The following is a 16,155-nucleotide window of genomic DNA, read 5'->3' on the forward strand; positions in this document are numbered from 1 at the left end:
CAGGGTACGTCAAGTTGATTGTGGAGCTTTAATCCGCTGCTTCTGAGGCTGCTGGGAGAGATTTTCCTTTCTCTTCTTTGTTCTCACAGCTCCCAAGGGCTCAGCTTTGGATTTGGCCCCGCCTGTGCGTGTAGGTCATCGGAGGGCGTCTGTTCTTTGCTCAGACAGGACGGGGTTAAAGGAGCCACTGATTCGGAGGCTCTGGCTCACTCAGGCCGGGGGTAGGAAGTGTCACGGAGTGCGGGGCGGGCCTGCGGCAGCAGAGGCCGACATGACGTCGCCAGCCTGAGGGGCGCCGTGCGTTCTCCCAGGGGACTTGTCCCTGGATCCCGGGACCCTAGCAGTGGAGGGCTGCACAGGCTCCCTGGAAGGGGGGTGTGGATTGTGACCTGTGTTCGCACACAGGCTTCTTGGTGTCGGCAGCAGCGGCCTTAGCGTCTCATGTCTGTCTCTAGGGTCCGCACTTTTAGCCGCGGCTCGCACCCGTCTCTGGAGCTCCTTTAAGCGGCGTTCTTAATCCCCTCTCCTCGTGCACCAGGAAATAAAGAGGGAAGAAAAAGTCTCTTGCCTCTTCGGCAGGTCCAGACTTTTCCCCGGACTCCCTCCCGGCTAGCCGCAGTGCACTAACGCCCTGCAGGCTGTGTTCATGCCGCCAACCCCACTCCTCTTCTGGCGCTCCGACTGAAGCCGGAGCCTCAGCTCCCATCCCCGCCAGCCCCGGCAGGAATCTTCACCCATTTCTGACAGACTCATTATTAAAACAGTGTAAAGAAATGGCAATAAAATACAATGTAACTCAAAAGTTTCAAATGAACTATTACCAAGAAAACCGTAAATAAGGATATGATGTTAAGAACTATGTGTTATGACAGCTCAATAATTTCTACTTATTTGTTTCTCAGGCAATGTGTATCAACAAAACAAGCAAAATAACTATTTTCGTAAATGATAAAGTCATATATTTTCTACTGATAAACCACTATATTTTCATGTAACAGTACTAATATAATTTGTAAGCCCTCTACAAACAACAGGTCCTCCTGAATTTGCTGCCCTGAGGCCTGAAAAGATAGCAACGGTTCCAACTCTACGTTTACTCTGAAGGATCTTTTTAGTAATAACTTTTGGATTTAAAGAATGTGGTCATATTTAAGACATTTGCCATAACAACAAAATTAACTTTATTCTCTCATAAAATTAAACTTAAATACTGAATTTTTGAGGAATATAACCTAAGATATATTCCAAAGATATATTGGATTTTAACCCAAAATCCATTTTCCTGAGGAAAATCAGGTTGTATAAGAAAGCTTGCATTAATGGCTTTTGTCCCATTATAGCTAGTTACAGAACTACCATACCAATATTATAAAAATGAGGAAATTTTAATACTAGTGTATACTATCACTTAGCTAAGACAACCAAGCCAAATTAGTAGATACTTTATAATGTTCTCAATAAAAAAAAGTTTTGTGCTTATTCTCCTTTCTTCCTTCCTTTAACATATCACATTTATTCATTTCTCTCTTCCATAGTGAAAAAATCCATTTATATCTTTTTTAAAATTTGAAAATATGTGAGCTTAGTAATGGCCACATGACAGCTAAACAGTAAAACATGGGCAACTGAATAAATTTCTCTGGATTTCATTTGCTGTTTCCTAATCTGACACTATGAAACACGCACTAAAAAGGTAGAGATTTTATAACACTTTGATAAAGAGTTTCCAGCATGCTCTACTATATTAATGGCAAGTAATTTAGTTGTGCTCAGTGGTGCTGTTTTCTGAAGACAGGAACATGTCATTTTCCAAAACAGGAATGAGAATGATAAGGGTGAGAGACTCTAAAGTAACATTTTACCTGCTAATTCTCACATTCATACAGTTTTACAAAGTATTTCTAGCAATGAAATGAGATCGCCATCTAGTGGCCAGTGGGGTAACTGACGGCTTACTCAATAGCGTGTATGTAACTGACAGCAGCCTGGGGAAAAACGATCCTTGTTCACAACGCAGCTTTCAAAATAACATGGCTGTGACAAAGGAACTGAGAATGTTGGGAGAGAGAAATTAAAATGAGCACATCCTTCATATGAATATTCTCCTATCTACCTAAGAAATCTCATGAAAATAACTACTTTCTTCCTTTTAAGACTTTTATCATTCCTTTTAAAAATGATTACTAGAGATAAAAATAGCCTAATACAAACATATAAATCACTTATTTGTTTCAGTTACCTACCTTGAAGCTGTGGCTTCAAATTCACTGTTTTATACACAGAGTTACCTTAACGAGCATTGTTCGCCTCAAGTCTCACTCATTCACTACTTGTGCTGTGTGCACCCTTTGTTTCTATGGAAAAAAAGGCTCCTAAAAAGCAATTAAGTGGTCAAAGCAACACCTCAAAGGCTAAGAGGGAACATAAAGTGCTATCTCTTGACGAGAAAATAAAAATCTTAGATCATTTAAAAAGTGGCGTGTTGCCTGCCAAAGTGGACTGGTAAGGCTGATAAGAATAAACTGAACGTTCATAAAATAAAACGGAAAGAAGTCAAAATTTGTGGAAGTGTTAGTGCTGTCCTTACAATGGCAAAAATGGCTTCTCTGGTTCGTGATAAAGTGCCTGCAAAGACTGAGAAAGCATCAAGTTTGTGACTAGAGGACATGTCACAGAAGCATATCCCCGTTGAAGGCAAAACAATGTGTGAAAAAGCACTTGGCCTCTATGAGCACTACTGTGAGGGGGTTGAGGAGAGCTGAGGAGAGGAAGTTCAAGGCTAGTAAAGGATGGTTGGCTAGCTACGGAAAGTGCCACAGTCTTAAGAACTTAAAGAGCACAAGAGAATCGGCATTCCCAGAAGAGCGCAAGAAACTCACAGAAGAGAAAGGCTATCTTCTAGAGAAAGTCTTCAACTGTGATGAAACAGGCTTGTTCGGGAATAAGATGTCCAATCATACCTACAACCATAACAGTACCAAGCAGGCCGCGGGGCCTCTAGGCCTGGAAAGATAGCTTTACTGGTGCTGTGTGACAACACAGCAGGTCACATGATCAAGCTAGGCCTCATCTATGAAGCAAACAATCCCCAGGCCCTTGAAAACAAAAATTGCCTGCCCGTGTGTTGGCAATGCAACAAGAAAGCTTGAGTGACAGCCATCTTGTTGAGATGGTTCCACCAGTGCTTCATTCCTGAAGTGAAGAAATACCTCAAAGAGAAGGGGCTGCCAATAAGGTCCTCCTCACAATGCTCCCAGCCATCCCCAATGTCTCTGCTTTGCCAACAAGGACATGGAAGTGATGTTCCTGCCTCTTAACACTACCTCACTACCACAGCCACTTGACCAATGGATCATCAAGTGCATTATTGAGGTGACTTACACCCACTTCACCTTCAGGAGGATCCCTGCTGCCCTTGATACTAACCTTGACTTCAGCATCATGGATTTATGGAAGAGCTTCACAACTATAGATGAAACTGTCCTTATTGCAGAGGCTGCAGATGCCCTAAAGCCCAAGACCGTTAATGCATGTTGGAAGCCATTATGGAGTGGGGTAGTCAGTGATTACCCATTATTGATGCAGAAGTCAGGAGTATCTTGAATGTTGCAAGTGAAGCTGGTGGAGAAGACTTCACTGATATGATGTGAGGACAACAAGGAACACACAGAAGAACACAGAGAAACCTTTCCCAACAAGGAACTCAAAGATCTACTGAAATCCTTGACAGACGATGATGATGATGATGATGATGATGATGATGATGATGATGATGATGATGATGCAGCAGCAGCAGAGGCAGGGCTATCAATGCGGACACTTGAAAAATTTGCAGCCATTTTTCAAAAGGTGGAATTGTTAAAGGATATGATCCTGAGTACATCCTCCAATGGAATGAAGCCTCTGTGTCACCCGAGGGATAACAACATAAGTACAACCACTGCAAGATTTGTTTGATGATGCAAAGAAAAAAAGAAACAGCTTACAACAATGTTTCTAACTAAAGCACCTGCAATTGTGAAGCCTTGATCTTCAATACTTCAAGACCCTCAGCTCTCAACCTCCACACATCAAGACATCATTATTATTGGACCTCCTCCAAAGTATCAACATATGCAATCAGAAGCTGGTTCTTCCAACACAGATGTCCTGTCAGTAGGTTCAAGTTAGCCTGATGTCTCACTGCTTACCTACATGCTACACATCTGTCGCCTCACCACAGGCATAAGACAGCAATCATCATCACATGACGGTTAACAAAAGAGAAGAACCAGGGTTTTGGTGAGTGTTAACAGTGTGTGTGAGAAAAAGAATAAATTTATATTTTCTCTATTTATAACTATATTTTCTATATGTACTTATATTTTAAACATTCTATGTATTTCTCTTTCATTAAATGAAAGCCGTCTGTATGTGCTGAAAGGAAGAAAATATTATGTTGTTGCTGGTGTGTACTATGTAGTTAGGTCTATGATGAGTGTCTCCGTACTGAACCTGTAGACTTTTTTCTTGTCATTATTCCTTAAACAATACAGCATAACAACTATTTATGTAACATTTACATTGTGTTAGGTATTATAAGTAATCTAGAGTTGATTTAGAGCATACGGGAGGATGTGCAGAGCTTATATGCAAACATTATGCCATTTGATATAAGTGACTTGAGCTCCTGTGGATTTTAGTTTTGGTGGAGGGTCCTGGAACCAATCTCCCAAGGGTTAACTATATTCTACTACAGCTCTCGAAAGAGCTTATTACATTAGGCTTGTGTTTTTGCATATCATCTGCTAGCAATGTAAGCAAACCATTGAATATAACATCTCACACGAAATTATTAGCACTGCTCTCACACTTAAAAACCAACTTGCTGGGTATGCTATAAAATAGCCTGTATTCTGTAAAAATGTCAATATCATGAAAGGCAAAGAAAAGTTGGGAACTTTTCTGGATTAAAGGAGAACAAAGATATGACAATTACATGAAGTAATAGATTCTGTATCGGATGCTCTACCTTATCCCAACCCCTCAAATGGCCAAAAATAATACTCTACAGACCAGTGACAAAACTGGAAAATGGACTTAACACTAATTTTATAAAATAAGAATTTTACTAAGTTCCGAGAAGACTGACTAGATAATTTGTTCAGATTTTAAAATGTCACTTTAAAAATTAGCGTTTTAACCAAAATTGATAATTTATATAAGTAGCATATTTACTAATATATTAAGTTACATTTTCTTGAAATACATCTATAACTCATATTTAGAATATTCTAAATGGGCATACTTAAATAATATACCTTGTTCTTTAAAAACTATGGATTGAATATATCCCAAGTTCCAAAAAATTTTTTCTGATAAATGAAAACATCATTTAAGAGGTGTTCTGCCAATTATCTGACCTACTTATCTTAACTAAGTTAATTATTTTATATTAATTTACCTTAACTTAAAATCTTATTTCAAAATAATTTTTGTAATGTGGTTACAAAACGTGGTTCAAATATAAATGTGGTTCAAATATAAATCTATCAATTAAAATTATACCACTATCAATTAAAATTAAAATTATACCACTGGACAAAGTACCAGATTCAAGCATATAAATCTCAACCTTGGGCAAAGAAATGTCTTTACTCTGGGAAAATAATCACAAAGGAAAGGCAAACGTTAAATTTCTAAAGTAGTTCCAAGATAGACTATCTTAAGTCTCTGCAATTCCATATATTTACCAGAATCAAGGCTTATTTATTAAAATACACACTTAACAGAAAGTGCACCTACTTGAATAGACTATTTTAAACAGTAAAAGTAAGTAATACCAGATTTCCTTTTTGATTCTGAACCATAAAGATAAAAGCTCAGTGTTACACAAGGACTGAATTTCCGAACAAGACAAAATTAAAAATTTCTGAGAGGTCATATAGTTTGAAAGTAAAAGGATTAATAATATTTTAACAATGTGGAAGGAAGTAAAGAGAAACCTTATCTTACTCTGTTCAATTTTTCTAAACGATTTAATATTAAATTGTGGCACTGATCTGAAATACTTAAGTGTTTACAGCTCCAAATATTTTACTTAATCAAAAAATGTATTGTGCATTTGACATCTATTTTTTCAAAAAGACAAATCTGATGGATCAAACAGGTCAATCTAAAAAAGAAAATCAATTACATAACACCTCAATATTTTTATGAAAAAGTTTGAGGTAGGCTGGGAAATGGTGTGTTTGGAAGCACAATAAACTTTTCCAAGTGGAGAATATGGGCAGTAATCCCTTTTCAAATACAAGTACATTTTCCATCCATCCAATTGCATTTGAGCTGCTACCACAAATCAAAATAAACTACTTCAAGATTCATTTCCATTGCTTTCCTTACCTATTCTTCCTTAATAATATAATTAAATGTGTAAGTGTTTATTTTCTTGAGTAAGAATATGAATAAAAGCAGAGATAAGAAGCAGAGCAAATATTTTAAATTTTAAAATGAATAAATAAAATTAAAGGTCCTGGCTAAAAGGAAATGTTAACTGTTTGTTTTTCTTGGCAATACTTGTATGTCACTGGGTGTCTAAATAAAACATAAACTTTCTATTCTTATTTAGGAAAAGAATACATTTCTTGGAAGATAATTCCACAACCAAGAAAATAATAAACTAGTTTCAATCAATAATCAATTGTATATTGACAAAGTAAGTAACTATGGTACTTTTATTACTGAATTTGTAAAAACTAATACTTATTGTCAAGTATCTATGGACTTGAATAATTCATCTATCTGCCTTTCTTCAAATAACTACTGTCTGAAATTCTAATATTTGAGACAAACATTAAAAGCACATAGAAATTCAATTAATCGTATTCAGATAAGAATATTGTCATGAAACTGCTAGCCTTTGCCCTATCATTTTCAGTTACAGGTTATTAAAAGAAAAAAATGTATTTTCACAGTTGAAAACAAAGGGATAATGAAAACTTTTATTTATGTTATAGATGACTACATAGTAACAAATTAGGGGCCCCCTAAAACAACTGTTTCTCAAATAACTTTTAAGAAATAAATCCATCAAACTCACACCTATATATATTAGTGAAGGATAATTTCAAATATTCCAATTGAACCTTATTATTTAAACTGATAATGATAAAATAAGTAAACAAAAGTAATCATCCACTAAGATATTTCAAAGGACTAGTTACAGTGTGATTTACCTGAGTCATTTCGTAGATAAGATGACATGGCTGGGATGAGGCAGGACTGACTGAGAAGCTCTAGAAGAACAGATGGAAGGGCATTACTGTTCTGTCCTCTACTCTCGTGAGATGACTGAGCTTCTCCATTTACAGCACCACTTGCAGGATTTATATAACTTGCAAGAACCTAAAAATAAAAATTGTTGGATTTAAATTGCATTCTAGCTTTGTAGTTTAAAAGCCCATATTTTATGTTAGTCAATCTGAATACCAAGAGAATGTATTTTCAACTCAATCAATGCCTCATACTACATGTTTTTAAAATGACGTTTTTTCTTTAGATTTTCAAAAGAGGGTATGCTTCGCATGATGATGTAGTGTATGACCAGACATACAGAAGCAATCCACCTAAGAACATGAACTTAAAAGCTTAGTAGCAACTCTGAGATTATTTATTTCATTGAATAGATTCAGTTTATAGTTTGAGGGTGATGGAATCTTAGAATTTTATATAAGAATAAGCTTAGCATCCTAGAACTGCAAAAATTATGTTCAAAGACTTCACCAATGCTCTTTAAAAAAAAATGGACAACTAATTTTAGTCAATTAGTTGATCCAGGAACAAAAGCTAAACTTTAAGAACGTACTCTTCTCATTTCTGTGGTATGGAAGACTTTATAAGCTAGTTCACCTTGCCCAGTTCTAGAAAACTTATAGAAAAATGTGAGAAACAAAGATATAAAAAATAGATTTTTTTAAAGAGTCCAGATATAGCACTTTAGATGAGAAGTTGACCAGAAGAAAGTAGACATGGCACATTCCAGTTATTTGATAATTTCATCTTTGTCACTTTCCTCTCAGTGAAGAAGCTAACTAAGAGGGAAGAATTTAGAGTTACAAGTAGGGAAGAGAAATCTCTGTCCAGTATCTTAAGTGTACCGAGAGCAAGGAGTACAATGGGCTGTATAAAAGTAGCTTAGGATGAGATGGATAGTCAGCAACACTTGAAAATCAATACAACAACAAAAAATTTAACTATTATCACTGACAATATCAACTTTGCAAATATACCTGCAGGAGACAGGTAACATGTTCCTCTTCCAGCCTCTGTTTAGTTAAGGCTTGTTCCACATCCCATCCAGAAGCTGTAGAGCCTGTTCCAAAGCCAGTCCCTTTGGCCCAATAGAGCTGCTGTTCTTCTGTTGATGTAGGGTTGTGAGAGCTTGATACTGGTGGCTTATAACAAAAAATAAAAATGCATTACTATTTGGTTTCATTTATCGTCAAAAATTTATCAGTAGAAATTTAAATGTTTAGCTGCTATGGAAAACAGTTTGGCACTCCTTAAAAAATTAGACAAAGAAAGACAATGTGACCCAGCAATTCCACTCCTAGGTATACATCCAAAGACATAAAAACTGATACTCAAACAAATATGTTACTCTTATATTCATAGCAAGACCATTCACAATAGCCAAAGGGTCAGCCCAAAAGCCCACCAATGGCTGAATGGATAAACAAACTGGTTTATACATACAATGGAATATTATTCAGCCATAAGGAATAACGAAGTTCTGATACATGTTACCTGGATGAAACTCAAAAACATTATGCTAAGTCAAAGAAGACAGACACAAAGGTAACATGTTGTATGATTCCATTTATATGAAATATCCAAAGTAGGTAAATAAACAGAGACAGAATGCAAAGTACAGCTGTCAAGGGTTAGGGGAAGGGAAAAATGGGGAACAAATGCTTATATTTAAGAATAGATAAATGGGGACTTCCCTGGTGGTGCAGTGGTTAAGAATCCACCTGCCAATGCAGGGGACATGGGTTCGAGCCCTGGTCCGGGAAGATCCCACATGCCGTGGAGCAACTAAGCCCATGGGCCACAACTACTGAAGCCCACGCGCCTAGAGCCCGTGCTCCACAACAAGAGAAGCCACCGCAACGAGAAGCCCACGCACCGCTACGAAGAGTAGTCCCCACCCCTTGCAACTAGAGAAAGCCTGCCCGCAGCAACAAAGACCCAACGCAGACAAAAATAAAAATTAATTATTTTTTAAAAAGGATAAATGAAACTTTAACAATGTTTCCCAGGAATAGGTAGGTCAAAGCATTTTAGGGCCTAAAGAGTCAATAACTCAAAATTAAACAGAGAAAACAGTGAAAGGAATAGGGATATGAGCCAGATCTTTTAGGATGAATCTATAATGGTGTCATATGTTTTCAATTAAAGGAAACTTCAACTGAGTAATGTAGACTGGCTCACCACTGTTTTGCCATTGCTAAAGAAGCAAAGAAATCTAATAATCACCTGTCAGTTTACATAAAGCATGCTTATTTAATTTTAGAACTAAATTAAACTTTGAATACATTGAAGTTTTTGTCATAAAAACTCTTAAGAGTGATTACTCCTTTGTTATCTTGAAGTGTTTTTGAAGTATCAAACTAAGATTAAATCAGAAAACCATATATATTTGAAGATTTTATTCAAAGTTTGTCGAGATTTCCAGTTAAAGATGGATTTGTTTGGAGACTGGCTAATATCAGAATCACTGAAATTATTTTCCTAAATTAAGGGTTGAACAAGGACTATTTTTCCTAATAATTTATCTTCTTCCTTCTTATTTGGTGTCATTTCCTAAAACAGTCTCTGTTAGGTGATGCCTTGATATTTTTTCCATTGAGCTATTGTTCACTGTATTCCTTCTTTTTTATTTTTGCCACGGTCAAAAAAAAAATGTTAATGAAATGCCGTATTTTCTACTCTGTGAGAGGTAAACATGGACAGATGCTTCAGTTTATTAAAGTCTAATCAATAATTGTCTTTCTAAAAAGTTTTATATATTTTATGAGCTGTCTTACACATCTTTTCCAGATTTATTTATAGATATTTTCTTTTTCTTTTGGCCGTGCCGCCCAAAGGATGTGGGATATAGTTCCCCGACCAGGGATTGAACCCGTGGCCCCTGCATTGGAAGCACAGAGTCTTAACCACTAGACCCCCAAAGGAAGTCCGACATTTTCTATTTTTGATACTATTCTAAAAGACATCTTTAAAAAGCTCATTTGGGACTTTATTGGTGGCGCAGTGGTTAAGAAACCACCTGCCAATGCAGGAGACCCAGGTTCAGTCTCTGGTCCGGGAAGATCCCACATGCGGCGGAGCAACTAAGCCTGTGTGCCACAACTACTGAGCCTGCGCTCTAGAGCCCGTGAGCCACAACTACTGAGCTTACGTGCCACAGCTACTGAAGCCCACGCACCTAGAGCCTGTGCTCCACAACAAGAGTAGCCACCACGATGAGAAGCCCATGCACCAAACGGAAGAGTAGCTGCCGCTCCCCTCAACTAAAGAAAGCCAACACGCAGCAACGAAGACCCAACACAGCCAAAAATAGATATAAATAAAATGACACCTTCTTTAAAAAAAAAAACAACAACAACTGAACCTACCTCTGTTTGATTGAGGCTAGAGTTTGGAACTCGTGGGGCATGGTGGCTCAGAGCAGAGAGACAGACAAGTATGAGGTGTAGTGCTCCAATTTCCAATGCCATCCTCCGCAGAAGCACACCATCATCAGTCGTCAAAGGTGTAGTGCTAAACAAGCTACGAAGGACATGGAAAGGAAGGGTTGGGAGCACATTGGCTGATGGAGATTGCAGGATATGACCTAGATTAAAAGGAGAAGAGAACTCAAAATTAAAAATATTTAAAAACACAATAAGGAACAACACACAAGCTCACAAATTTATAATGGCAATGTAATATAAAATTATATCATTATACTTATTAGAAAGTAACCACAAAATAATATCAGAAATAGTGATATCTTAATCTTTAATAATAAAGTGTCTAGAAAAGCTCAGTAAGAAGACATCAGATACATAAACTCCAAAAGAAAGTTGAAATATACTCATATGATATTAGTTACAGACTGTCAAAATTATTATAATCTAGAATTTAAGCAAAAACTAACAACTAAAAAAGAAGCATTACAAGTTTCTTACAAGAGTATGAAAGTAACTGCTTGCCTTGGAAGTAGTTTCAACCATGAATGCAAGAGTGTAACAATTTTGTTTTGTTTGCAATAAAGTTTTGTACTATGTTCTAGCTAGGGAGGAGCCTTAAATATAAAAAAAGAAACAAACACCCATTCCTAAATGAATGGGAGATGAGACTACTGTAAAAGGGTATGTCAGAATTATGCTTTTTAATAAACATTCATTGTATATTCACTAGAAATAGTTTGAAATGACCTAAAGACAATTCTTTTTCCTTTTCAGTTTAGTGTTACACCTACTATCTCATAATAGAGTCCTAAAATACTGTGGTTCTTATCCCTCTAGGTACTTAAAAAATCAGATAAAGCAATTAGAAATTCCCGATCTATTAAAATAAGTATATACAATTTATATATGAAACCAAACAAGCAGGACTTATTTAGTATATAGACACTGTAATTTAATAACAATCATTACAAAAACATTTAAAATTATGTCAACATTTTTGAAGAATTCCATCAATATGAAAATACAAAAGAAAAAGTCCATGCAATGAATATTCAACAGCTTCAGAGTTATAGGATTCACGAATAAATTCATATAATTTTATTGGATTATATATACTTTGTTGTAGGGTTTAAAAGTGTATACTTTCTAAATGGCATGTGAAAGATATCACCTCTAATCAAAACCACATGAGTTTAAAGTAAGATTAAAAAATACTAATTATCAAATGTAATGGTAATTGAAGAATTAGAGGTAAACCAAATGAAAATGTACTTGCTAGGCTACCCTATGATTTTTCTTTGCTTCTTCTATCAACACAGCTGCCAGCCCAATGGAAATAATCACCATAGCTTTCTATTATTATTCTCTATTATTATATTATGAAATAGGTTATCATATAGTATATTGTTATAATATTTTCTTCATTCTGTTCTTTTTTTTTTTTTGCGGTACGGGCCCAGCCCCTCCGCGGCATGTGGGATCTTCCCGGACCAGGGCACGAACCCGTGTGCCCTGCATTGGCAGGCAGACTATCAACCACTGCGCCACCAGGGAAGCCCCATTCTGTTCTCTTTAATCTAAATATTGCTACCAGATTCACTGAAGAATTCTTTAAAAAGATTCTCATCATATCACTACTTCACTTAACATATTTTAATAAATTTTATTTACTATTCGGAATAAAATCTTAAGTTCTTAAGAAGCCTTTCCATGATCTGTTATCAATAACAACTTTTTAAATGAGTTCTCAGTCCTGCTTTATGCAAATTTCATCAGCCAACTTATCCCCTCTCATATGAGCATATAAACACTGCTCAAATCATTCCTTCTTTCTGAAATAACCACTCTCAACCTACATTGACAATTTCCTTCAAGGCCCCACTAAAAACTACAATGCTGTTTTATTCACATTGCTGGGTAGTAAGGAAATGAGCTCACACTTGTAAGCCTCCATAATACTGTACTTCTCTCAAGGCTTTTATAACTTGCTAAGTCTATTATGTGTATATACATTCCTCATTGCTATTACTGGAACACATTAGCTACTTGATGGCAGGATCTAAATACCTGCTTCATCTTTAAATGCCTCCAACAATGCCCAGCAGTTTTGTAAGCACTCAATATATAACTTTTGAATGAATAAAGAAGTGAAAATAAAGCCTCTTTAGGATTTATTATATCTATTATTGGAACTAAGTTGCCAATAAGAAATTATCTAGTAGCTAAACTATGAAATAAATAAATGATGAATAATAGGTAATGATCTGAGTAATTTTACACAACCTACCTACATTAAATTTCATTAATAACACTAAACACTTACTTCCTTCTCCATCATCTGTCACTCCCAAAACCAAGCGAAGAAGGCACTGGGCATGTTTTCTTTCTTTTAGTAGCACTTCAGCATAGCCCGGAAGACGAAGAAATAATCCAAAAGCAGCCAAAGAATGGGCAGGTATGGGAGACATGGTCTGTACTGCTGACTTGATAGGTGGAGGTTCAGCAGCAATGGTTTCTGGTGCTTCATAAACTAATTCCCCTGATTGTTCAATAGTCACCCATTCAAACTGATCACTATCCTTTGGTTTCTCCTGAGTGGTAGATGTTACAACTGGAGCACTCACCTAAAGAAAAAACAATTTTGTTTGGCTATTTGTATGTTTCAACATCAGATTCAAACTAAAGACTTGAATTCAAATGATCTCCTTAAAATATAAGAATATAAAAATCAATAAAGGATGTATAACTGATCACTTTGGTGTATACCTGAAACTAACACATTGTTAATCAACTATACTCCAATATAAAATAAATTTTTTTAAAAAAATCAGTAAAAGGACATGTTTTTTAAAATGAGTTACATGATACCATGAGTATGGCGGTGTCTGCCAAGTATCTCTACTCTAAAAATTACTATTTTCTCCTTTGGAATTAGTTAAGTATCTGTAGACAGGTTCTTTGAGACTATATAAATACCCTGTTTTGCACTAAACTTTGATCATTAGAGTTAGCATTTTTATGCTGTGTGAAATAATAATTATTACAGTGGTTGCCAAATGGTGATTTTCTAATTCTACCATTCCTGCTACATTAGTTGGCACTGAACTGTACACAAAAACGTTTCCTTCTTCTCCATCTATTTATTCATTCATTTATTTATATCCGTATGGATTCTAATTTTACTCTATAAGTTATAATCTGTTACTATCATTTTATCTGATGCCCAAGGAGAATCAGATTTGGTCAGTGGAACCCCCTTAAAGCAGGCTTCTGTATCTAGGCTCATCTTGTACATTCTCTGCCCTAATCCTAGAATTTTTCCAAGGGGCACTGATTTTAGTGGAAACAGTATTTTAAGAAGAAGATATGGTATATAGGTATGTACACACTGCTGGGGGTAGTCTGATTCCATGCCCTATAAGCAAACAAGTCTAGGAAAAAATATATAGAAACATGTATATCTGTGACTACATATATAGACAAAATTTCTAGCCTGTACTCTTCCATATGCCATGGTCATGAAAAACAAAGGTAACAGAATTGTTACAGATTACAGGAGACTAAAGAGACAACTGAATGCAATATATGATCCTGAACTGAATCTCTGACGATTACCTCCCTCAAATCATGCAAAAGAAATTGAATTTTTTTCCTTTTGCCCTTGAGAACATTAGTGGGACAACTGGCAAAATGTGAATAAGATCTGTTCACTGACTTATTTTACTGTTAACCACAGGTAACATTTTCTTATTTCTTTGCATGTCTGGTAATTTTTCTATTATACACGGTACACTGTTGCTGAAATGTTGTAGCAACTCTTAGTTCTATAATCACACTCTGCAATGTGTTCAGTTTTATTTTAGAAAATAGTTAAATTACTGATAGGTCACCTTGAGGCCTTCTGTAAATTTATTAGGAGAGTCTATTTTGGTTTTGCTCTTATTTCTCAAGTGAATCCCTGATTACCGGGATGCCATCTATACTCTTAATGTGTGACTCATTTGCAATTCCAATACAACAAGATTTTTACCTTTAACTTGGAAGGAACAGAACTGCAAATTGTCTCCTCCATGCTGGATAGACGCTGAAATCTCTGGACAGCTCTTTCACCCTTCTAGTTTTCCCTCAAGAATCCTATGTATCCATAATTCAGGAGCCAGCTATTGTTGTACAGAAATTCATGTGCAGAATTCCTGGAGCTCCCCCATCTGTGGCTCCCTCCTTTCTGAATTCCTCCCCTTTTAATTTCCAGCCAGGATGGAAGAACCAAACTCCTCTGTAGCTTTTGCATGAGTTCTACCATCCTACCCCACAGAGACTGAGGAGTACTCTCAGGAGAAAAGTCACGTAGACACTAATCTCACCCAATGTGGTTCCATTCTTTTTGTGTTTAAATCCTCTTCAATATGTGCCTACTTTTAGTCGCTCTCCAGAGCCTTTCAACATTTTTTTTTAAATAGTCTGTCCAGAGTTTACATATACAGGAGAGTTAATCCTAAACCTGTTATTCTGTTTTACCAATTTACCTTTTAAGGAAAGAGTAGTAATTGTTGAGGGAAATGTACAAAATTTTCTTCACTGTGTATAAAATTCTAGGATGGCAGATTTTTTTTCTTTTTACATTTCAAAGATGTAATTCCCTGGCTCCCAAGGTTTCTGATGAAAGGTTAGTTGTCAGTATTATTGTTACTGTTTTGAAAAGAAATGAGTTGACTGCTTTTTTGGTTGGTTTTAAGCTCTTCTCGTGTTTGTTTTAAGCAGTTTATCATAATGTTCTTAGACATGAATAACCTGCTTGGGGTTTACAGAGCTTCTTGAATTTTGGATTTAGGTTTTATATCAGTTCTGGAAATTTTATTCCTTTCTGTACTGTTTCTGTCCCTGTTTCAATCCACTCTTTTTCTGCAACCATAAATTCACATCAGAATTTTTCACTTCTAGCTACAAGTCCATATAGCTCTTATGTTCTTTTCATTCCTTATACATTCCATGCTTCAGTTTGCATGATTTCTTTTGACGCATCTTCTCTATCACTAATTTTGTAATCTTTAGTGTTTAATCTGTAGAAAAATCCATCTAACAGTTTTCTTAATATGAAGTATTAGAAATTCCCAACCCATTCTACAAGATGGTATTACCCTGATACCAAAATGAGACAAAAACATCCTAAGAAAGTACAGACCAAAATCTGTATTCATTTCCTATATGGTAAGCTGTAACACATCACCACAAACTTACTTAAAACAACACAAATTTATTATACTAAAGATCTAGAGGTCAGAAATCCAAAGAGTCTTATGGAGCTAGAATCAAAGCTTTTGATCCTAAATATCAAGTGTTCCTTCTGGAGACTCTCAGGGAGTGTGGGTTCCTTGTGTTTTCCAGCTTCTAGAGGCTATTCACATTCCTTGGCTTTTGGCCGCTTCATTTGAACCTCTGC

The 16,155-nt window shown here is 36.1% G+C and overlaps 1 protein-coding gene across 1 annotated transcript in view; it reads right to left on the reverse strand.

Annotated features, from left to right (window-relative positions):
- BIRC6 (baculoviral IAP repeat containing 6) overlaps window positions 1-16,155 on the reverse strand; it is a 245,524-nt gene that overhangs the window by 61,186 nt on the left and 168,183 nt on the right. Inside the window, exons 62-65 of the mRNA XM_065891330.1 lie at window positions 13,039-13,339; window positions 10,659-10,876; window positions 8,268-8,432; window positions 7,215-7,383 (exon numbers count right to left, since the gene is read on the reverse strand). Of these exons, the coding sequence (XP_065747402.1) occupies window positions 7,215-7,383; window positions 8,268-8,432; window positions 10,659-10,876; window positions 13,039-13,339 (853 nt within the window). The remainder of the gene's footprint in view (window positions 1-7,214; window positions 7,384-8,267; window positions 8,433-10,658; window positions 10,877-13,038; window positions 13,340-16,155) is intronic.

This window comes from Phocoena phocoena, chromosome 14 (assembly GCF_963924675.1).
Source record: "Phocoena phocoena chromosome 14, mPhoPho1.1, whole genome shotgun sequence".
NCBI lineage: Eukaryota > Metazoa > Chordata > Mammalia > Artiodactyla > Phocoenidae > Phocoena > Phocoena phocoena.